Source organism: Passer domesticus, chromosome 18 (assembly GCF_036417665.1).
Source record: "Passer domesticus isolate bPasDom1 chromosome 18, bPasDom1.hap1, whole genome shotgun sequence".
NCBI lineage: Eukaryota > Metazoa > Chordata > Aves > Passeriformes > Passeridae > Passer > Passer domesticus.
Genome location: NC_087491.1, coordinates 7,901,144 through 7,909,814, shown reverse-complemented (window position 1 = coordinate 7,909,814; position 8,671 = coordinate 7,901,144). Strand labels below are relative to the sequence as shown.

Sequence of the window (8,671 nt, the reverse complement as noted above, 5' to 3'; positions counted from 1 at the left end):
CAGAGAGTTCGTTTTGGTTGCCCTCAATGCCAAGCACCCGTGGCACCCCGAGCCCTGGGCAGGTCACTGAGATGAGCAGTGCCCATCACAGGAGTCATCCAAGGGTCCCCTGCACCAGACACTGCCTGTGTGGTAAGACAGGCCCTGCCCTATTCTGATGAATATCTAGAAACCACGGGACAGGGGAGATGGGAGGGGAAACAGCAGGATTAGCCCTAGATCACAGGTGCCCGGTCTCCACCCCTCTCAGAACCCTATAGCAGGTGATCCCTGCCTCCTCCGAGCTGCTGCTCCCATCGCCAGCAGGGAGCACGGTTACAAATCCCACTCAGTGCCCAGCAAGTCCTGTCCTGCTCCACCCAGGACAGACAGGAACAGGATTTGCAGGTAAGATCCCTCATTCATGCTGGTGTTGGAGACAGACTTCCCAGTTTGGGTAAGGACTGTGCTCCAGCACAGCCTCATTTACAGCTGCAACTCGGGGTCAGAACAAGTCCAGGGATCAACTCTTGGCTACACAGCAATAAAGACTGCAGGATATCTGACCTAGCAATTAAAATAAGGTCTCTATCAGATACCACAGCCCAGCAAACAGCACTGGTTGCCCAGGGCACCTCATGGCTCCAAGAAGTGATGCTTTGGGGCAGCAGCAGCAAGACCCCACAGCAGCTCCAGAGAGAGTCCACTGGCACAGACTTGCTTTCTCTCCCAGTGTCAGAGGAACTCCCACATGACCCCAGGAGAAGGGAGAGCACCACGTCTGTCAGGGTGGTTTAAGGAGCTCCTTGGCTGGCAGGGCCCAAGGGAGCGCCCAGTCCAAGGTGTGAAATGCTCACGGGAAGGAGTAGACCCCAACTTCATCCCCTCTTCCCAAAAGGGCAGCTCCCAAGCTTGCCACACACCATTATCTTGCAGCTTTAGCATCCTGCAATGGTTTTGCAGGAAATCAATGGCCTCCAAATGCCAGAAACAAGGAGACGAGGCACCAACAGCAACCAGCACAGCTGGACAGGTTTGTTAGAGACATGGGGAAGTGCCTGTGCCAGGAGCTTTACAATGCTGCCCCATGAGAGCATCACACAAGCAGCTCTGGGCATGAGATGAGCCACACAAATCACACCAAGACCAAGCAGGACACTGCAGCCTCTCCATGAACACCCACAGCTCTGCTTACACCATCAGCAGCTCATTCCCCATCTCAGCTCTAGCAAGGAACAGATCTGCAGTTTGACCTGTGAGCACAGCAAGCCATCAGTGGGCTAAAATACATCAACACAGACAGAAAGCCCCCGTCTCCTTTGGGTCACATCACCAGCTGGCCAACACAGCCAGCATTTTCCCCCTTGCAGCAGGATAAGCAGAGGCCATTCAGAAGAGGATCAGCAGTAGCATCCTGGCAGCAATAACCTCCTCAGTTCCACCCTTCCAGGATAAGGCAAAAGAAGAATTATACAATTCCCATCCGAGGGACCTCCCAACACTCCGGTAGGCACCAGGAGAGTTTGTAAGCCCCACATGGGGCACAGGTGCTTTGCCACACAGCACCAAGAGGCCATGAAGCAATGGCAGGGAAGCTTACAGAAGCACCCCTACCCTGCACAGTGGTTCCCAGGAACACAAGAAATGAGCTGGTGAATTTAGGTAGGAGCAGACCAAATCAAAATACTGAGCATGTCATCCATGCCCAGTGCCACGGTGGCACTTGGGAGGCATTCTACAGCTCCCCAGCTAAAAGCATGGAGAAAAGATAATGAAATGGATGCTTTTTCAGTATGGTTTCAATCCCTTTTTCTCCAGGATTTTATACAAAGTATTTGACTGTGATAGCAAAGCTGAGAGAAAGAGCTAACAGCTACAACAGCAAGGTGACAGCCCTACCCACAGCCTGCTCAATCAATACACACGGATACGCCTCTCCAAGTGCTGCTGGCTTTGGGAGCTGATGTGCCCCATTCCCCACAGGCTGCAGCAGAACCTGTGGGTCTGCCCTACAAGTCCCCCCAAGATGGGGAGTAGCCTGGGGAGCCAGGCAACATTAAGCTTGCCCAGCACAGAGGAGAAGGTGGCAGAAGCCAGCCGTGCTCCAAGAGCTCAGCCTGAAAACCTTGTCCTGGCTTGTTTTCCCACTAGCTTTGGGTGCCTGACTTGTAATAAGTAAGCCTGAAAAGCAGGCTCCTTTTCAGACATGCCAGGCACTCGCAGCTCCAGCTCATAGACGCATCTCCAGGGAGTCAAGTTCCAGGTGCACCCAAAAAAACTCGTGTTTCAGCCAATACCCAAAGGCCTCCGTTTCCTTGTCTGAGAAAAGCTGGGCAGTGCCCAGGCCCAGGACTCCGAGGCTCAAGGGGAAATTGCTTTATAGCAGCCAGTCTAATTGCACTGAAATTATGAGATCAAGCAGTAAATTCACGTCTGTGTTCGTTGCTCTGGGTGGCAAAGCTGCACTGGCAAGTGCCTGATCTCCAATCGCTGCAAATTCACGTTTCATTGGAAAGGGAAGGAGGGGGTTAATGAAGGAGAGCATTGCCAGTTGGAAGTGCTACCTAAAAAGGGTTTCTCCTACTAGCTGAAGCAAAATGGTTTCTCTTGCCAGCTTGTTTACTCTGCAGCTGAGAGCAGCGGACCGCCAGGTTTTGCTGCTGGATCCTGCTGCAGGATCGACGGCTGCGAAACCAGCCCTGGCACCAGGGCATCAGCAAGGCTGGACCAGGTGTGCCACAGCTGCACCATCCCCAGCCCAGGAGCTGCCCCACAGTGCCCACAGCGCAGCCAGTCCCCTGCACCATCTACACCAGAAAATGTGCAGCTCAGCACTTCAGAGGGCAAATCCTGGGCCCATCCTCTTGTCCTTTGGGGAAATAATGGTCCTCACCTTATAAAGGCCGGGTAAAAGCTGGCCAAGATGACCATATTTAACCAAGATGGTTTTACATGAACTGTCCACTACAGCAGTAGGGTCCTTAGGGAACTTGCCCATGGAAAGGGCACCCAAACCCCAACACCAGGGAATGGGGATGCTGAACAGGACACACAGGATTTCCTGAGAAAGGCAAGCACCAGAACCATCCTGCCCCACCTTGCTGCTTCAGAGCCAGAAAATGGACAGGACTCGTTATCCTCTTTAGAAAAGCAAAGCTTGCAATCGTGTGCCAAGACAGGTATCAGCCAGATTCCTGTCTCTGGGAGATTTTGGATTCCACAGGCCAAATTGAAGCAGCGTGGCTCTTGCAGTGCACAGCCCGTCCCAGCTCCAGGATTAAAGCCACCGTGTCTGCAAACAAAACATTGGCACCTGCCAGGAGAGCCAGCTGGGGAGGAGAGCCAGCCTGCAGCTGCTGCTGCCCTGCCGGCCACAGCACGGTGCCCAGCAGCCAGCACCAGGATCAGGCCCACGTTTTACAGCCTTTATATTAATTACCCAGAGTCTAAATAAGATTAAAGTTTTAATTCCGTCTTCATCTCCTAGAGGCTCCTGCTGTGCTCTCAGGCTTTCCTGGTGCCACGAAGCTTCTCAGGCAGTTACAGCAGAGGGCACTTCTCTGACAGCCAGAGACAGCAGCAGCTCCTGCATCCAGGGCTGCCCCACGGTGCCCAGCCAGCCCCGAGGATGCTCAACCCTCTGCACCTCCACAAACCCTGCACTGCTGCAAGCAGAGCTCTGCAACACCTGACCCTTCACTAAAATCCACAGCTCGAGGCCAGCTGGGCCACTTGATGATTAAAAAGCAGAGGGTCAGCACTGGGCAGTGTCCTGAGGCCACGCTCCAGTCCCAGGTGGGAAGGTGAGCAGGAGCTCGAGGCAGAGGGGGTCTGCCAGGGCAACGCTTTGTGCCTGGCCCATCTGCACTGCCCAAGCCACCCCATCACAGCTGGCCAATGGGCAATTCAAGCTCTTAGCCTGGACCACCTAGGCTAGAGTTTTGCAGCTGGAGATGGGCCAGAGAGCAGCAAATGCCAGCTGAGCAGAAGAAATCACTGCCTGCACTGGCTGGGTGGAGGATATGGCACAGGTTGGCAGCAGCAGCGCTTGCTGCCCTGGTTCCCCAGAGCCCATGAGGACAGAGGAAATGCTGCAGAGTTGCAGCTGTGGCTCAGTCCACAAACACCAACCCCAACAGCCCAGGATGGCAGAGCCTTTGATCTCACTGAGCAGCAGCAAGACCTGGCTCAAGCCACCAAAGCACCCAAAGTTCAGCACTGGCCTATGCAATGTGTCCAAAGCTAATCCTGCTGCAACCCTTAGTATCTGCACAGACCAGCTCCAGTTATCACTCCTGAACCTCCAGCTGCTGTGCAGCCACAGTCCTGGAAAAGCCAACTTGCAGCCAAGGAGAATTGCAAGGAAGAGAGCCTGGTGGAGGAGAGGATAGACACAGCATAACCCCACACCTCCAACACTGCCTGTACCCACTGCCTTGAGCTACAGCCACCCCCTCGGACAGGGTTGTGATCACTTTTATATTATGAACATGGAACAAGAGCATCTTAAGAGCTTGGGAATTCAGAGTACCATTCACCCCAGTTTGCCTGGCTGAAGGCAGATTGTGGAGAAGGTTGCTCCATGAGCATGCAGAACTCCTGAAGGAGCAATGAGCTGCCCTAGCTCAGCTGTTGCCCCGACCACCCTTCCACAGGAACAAAATCCTCTGTGGTGCTGGGTCTGCTCCCATTTCCTTCAGTGGAGGACATGGCCAAGCTGAGCCAGCAGAATACAGCCAAGCCAGGAAACAAGAAAAGCCCTCCAAGCATCCCCCTCAAAGCCCCCCATGGAGCCCAGGTTTTGCACAGTGAGCTGATGACCCCGGTGATCACCTTGTGTCACTGCCCCTGTGGTTTGGAGTTTGGGCTGCACAGCAGGAACAAGGGCTTCAGAGGATTTCTTTCCAGTGGGCTCCCCACCACGTGCAGACACTGCCCATAGCCCCTGCTAAGGTATGTCTGCCAGGGTGACCCCAAGGCAGGCACCCAGCTGGAGAACCTCTGCAGGCAGTGGGAATACACCCCCGTCTCCCCCCTGCCTTCTGCTCTCTACAGAAGATGCCGTTTCAGAAGCAGCTGCCGTTGCCCCGGCGCTGCAGTCCCTTCCTGGCTGTGCATCTCGGAGCCCTTTCTCCCACCCAGACACTGCAGCCTCCTGCCTGGAGCCCCCCAGCTCTCACCTGCCGGACAGGGGCTGCTGCTCTGCGGTGTCACCCGCTCCGGTGGGCGCTGCTGCTCCCCGGGCGCGGTGCTTGGGTCTCTGGGTGATTGGGGCTTTTTAATGCACCTCTGAGTCTCAGCATCCCCTAAAGCCACCCCCGAGCCTCCGCAGTCCCTAACGCCCCGGGGACAAGCCCGGGGGCCCTAACCCCCCAGGGCCCGACCCTCCCCTCACACCTTTCTGTGAGGAAGGGCAGAGCCAGCGCTGCCGTGTGCCCCGAGGCGGGACGGAAGGCCTTAATTAGCCCACCATTAACCCGAGCGCTCTCACTTTGGGGGGAAACCAGGTGTGATTGTGGCACTTTGCGAGGAGTGACTGATGCGCGGTCCTGCCCCGCGGCGGGGGAAAGCCCTGACTCCTTTCCAAAGGCGGGTGATGGCGGGAGCCCCGCAGGCACGACATGAGGGGTCCCCGCCGGGGGCTGTGGGGGCGTCCGGCAGCTCTGAGGTGCGGCCAGCACCTGAACCGGCACCTCCCGCGGTTAGCACAGCCCAGAGCGGGGCATCCCACCGCACCCGCGGGGATGGCGTTCACAGCCGGTGCCGGTCCCGCTGAGGGTACGCGCTGCCTCAGGGCTGTCACCGGGCGGGACGGGGCGGGGCGCGCCGCACCCCCGCCCCCGCGGCTGCTCGGGGCCGCCCACCGGGGCGGGCACCGCCCCGCGCTCACCTGTGCGAGCGGAGCGGCGCGGGGAGGCGGTGCCCCGGCCCCGCCGCCGCTCGGGCGGGACCCCCGGTGCCCTCAGCGTCCCGAGCCCGGCCCGGCCGAGCCCCCGCCGCCCTCACGGGCCGCGCCGCGCCTGACACCATTTGAACGGCGCGAGGCGCCCGCCTCACTCCTATTGGCCGCGCCGACCGCCCGTCAAGCCGCCCTCCGCCTCTCCATTGGTCGCGCTGGCCCCGCGGGGCGGGGCTCGGGGGCCGGCTCAGCGGTATAAAAGGCGGGGGCCGGGCGGGCGGGCGTTCAGTGTCTCTGCGCGACAGGTACAGGCGGGCGCCGGGGGAGGGGGGGGCGGGTTGGTGTGGGGTGGGCGGGGCGGGCGGGCGCGCGCGGAGGGGCGGGGCGGGGGGCGGCGCCGCGCGGGAGGGCGGGGCGGGGGGCGCGCGCGGCGCTGGTGGCGCTGCCCGCCCGCGCCGTCCGTGCTCGGAGCGCGGCGGCGGCGGCAGCAGCGGGAGCCCCCGGCGATGCCCGCGCCGCTCCCGCCGCTGGCCGCCCCCTGAAGACACCCCTCTCTATTTGCCCCCCTTCTCCAGCGACCTCCGGCTCTTTTCCCCCCTTTTCCCCTTCCCCCCCTCCCCTTTATTCCCTCCCCCCCCACGCCTCTTTATCCTCCTTGCTTGCGACCCTCCGCACCCGCCCGGCTGCCGTGTGGATGCGGGCCGGGGTGCCTGGCTGCGCGGGCGGCGAGAGCCGATGCTGAGGGGCCGGAGGAGGATGGAGTGCACCCTCGATGCGCAGAGTTTGATCAGTATTTCCCTGCGGAAGATCCACAGCTCCCGCACGCAGCGAGGCGGCATCAAGCTCCACAAGAACCTGCTCGTCTCCTATGTGCTCCGCAACGCCCGGCAGCTCTACCTGAGCGAGCGCTACGCCGAGCTCTACCGCCGCCAGCAGCACTACCCCGACGGCGCCCCGCTCCTCGCCATGCCCGCCTGCCCGCCGCCCGCCGCCGCCGCCCCGCCGGAGCTGGCGGCGCTCCCGCTGCCCGCCGATACGCAGGACCGCGAGGCGCGGAGCTGCGGGGCCGCGCGGGGCGGCGCGGAGCTGCTGGAGGTGCCGGTGTGCGCCGTGCCCCCGGAGATGCAGCGAGCGCCCTGCAGAGACTCGTCCCCGGGCTTCTACCGGGCCGCCGGCAGCGCCGGTCCCGGCGGCGGGGGCGGCGCGGCCCCGGGGCTGCTCTACGCCGCCGGCTGTGACTTCGGGAGCGGCGGGGCCCCGCACTGTAGCAGCCGCACCACGGTGCTGGATTTGGACACTCACGTCGTGACCACGGTGGAGAACGGGTACTTGCACCAGGACTGCTGCTCGCAGTGCCCCTGCTGCTGCCAGCCGGCAGCGGGGCTCGCCTCCCCGCCGCCCGCGCCCGGCACCAAGCGCAAGTATTACCCGGGGCAGGAGGAGGAAGAGGAGGGGGTGGAGGAAGGGGAGCCGGGGGGAGGCGGGGTGGCGGGCGGCCCCCCCTTCGCCCCGTGCACCAAACGCGCCCGCTTCGAGGAGTACAGCGCCGAGCACCCCCAGGACTCTTCCAACATCTCCAACTTGATCTCCATCTTCGGCTCCGGTTTCACGGGGCTGGTGAGCCGGCAGCAGGCGGACTCGGAGCAGCCCCTCAACGGGCAGCTGTGCAGCAAGCAGGCGCTGGCGAGCCTGGGAGCCTGGACTCGGGCCATCGTCGCGTTTTAGAGAGAAGTGGGGGAGCAGGAGGGGTGTGGGGGGGCTGTTGACAAAACGGGGGTGCGATCCGAGGGACGGCGGCTCCGGAGGGGGGACCCTGAAACAAAGGCAGGGAGGGGGGCTGGGGCGAGGGGAGGGGGGTGCCGAGGGGTGCGCAGGGGAGGCGGGGGGGCAGAGCCGCGCTAGTGTTTTATAAATTGTACAATAAAGAGAAAAAAAATCTAAGATCTTGGGACTTTATTTTTGCAGAGATGAGAGAGAAAAAAAAAAACAACAACAAAAACAAGCAAACAAACGAAAACAAAACAAACAACAACAACAAAAAAAAAAAAAAAACAAAACAACGAGGCACCTATTTAAATAATCCTCTTTGTGTCCGCTCGGGCTCTCTTCGCGGCGGGCTTCCCGGGGCCGGTGCTGGCGGCCGGGAGCGCCACGTGAGAGCCGGGACCGGCCCCGGGACCCCGCGGCGGGAGCGCCCCCGGCCCCGCTGCCCGCCCCGGGCTCCCGCCGCCCCCGGCCCCGTGTGCTCCGGGGTGCGGGCAGGGGAAAGCCGCTGCTGCCCCGTCGCTTTTGTGCGTTTCTTTATCTATTTAAAAGAACAAAAAAAGGCAGAAATGAAAACATTTCAACTTTCCTCCCAGAAGAAACGTGTGCGATGTGACTTCTTCCCCCCGCTTGTGCCAGGGGAGCGCTGGAGGGCTCTGAGAGCTGGATGTGGGAAGGGTGGGAAGGGGAAAAGCAGGAGCCGGGGGTCCCTGCGGGCTGCGCCCGCCACCCGGGGAGGGGGCGAGCCTCCCCCGGCAGCCCGGAGCCTCCGCCTCGGTGTGTGCTGGGGGTGCCGCAGGTACCCGTGTAACACCACTCACGTCTCCAATGTGTGTGCCGGGTCTGACCCCCCTTTTTTTTTTCTTTTCTCCCCTCTTTTTAAATTTTTTTCCTTAAGTTTAACTGTTCTGGTTTCAGCCTTCCCAATCATAAAACCAGCAGTGTTTGGTCTTGTGAAGAGATTGTCTCCTGTAGAGTCTCTTGATTTTTTTACATTTTTTTTTTAAAGAAAAACCTTTTGTTGTAAAA

General features: G+C 60.3%; 1 protein-coding gene across 1 annotated transcript; it reads left to right on the top strand.

Moving 5' to 3' along the window:
* Positions 1-6,290: 6,290 nt before the first annotated feature.
* Positions 6,291-7,938, top strand: IER5L (immediate early response 5 like). The gene has a single exon (XM_064393664.1). The coding sequence runs from the start codon at positions 6,614-6,616 to the stop codon at positions 7,601-7,603; it is 990 nt and encodes a 329-aa protein (XP_064249734.1). The 5' UTR covers positions 6,291-6,613; the 3' UTR covers positions 7,604-7,938.
* Positions 7,939-8,671: the final 733 nt, after the last annotated feature.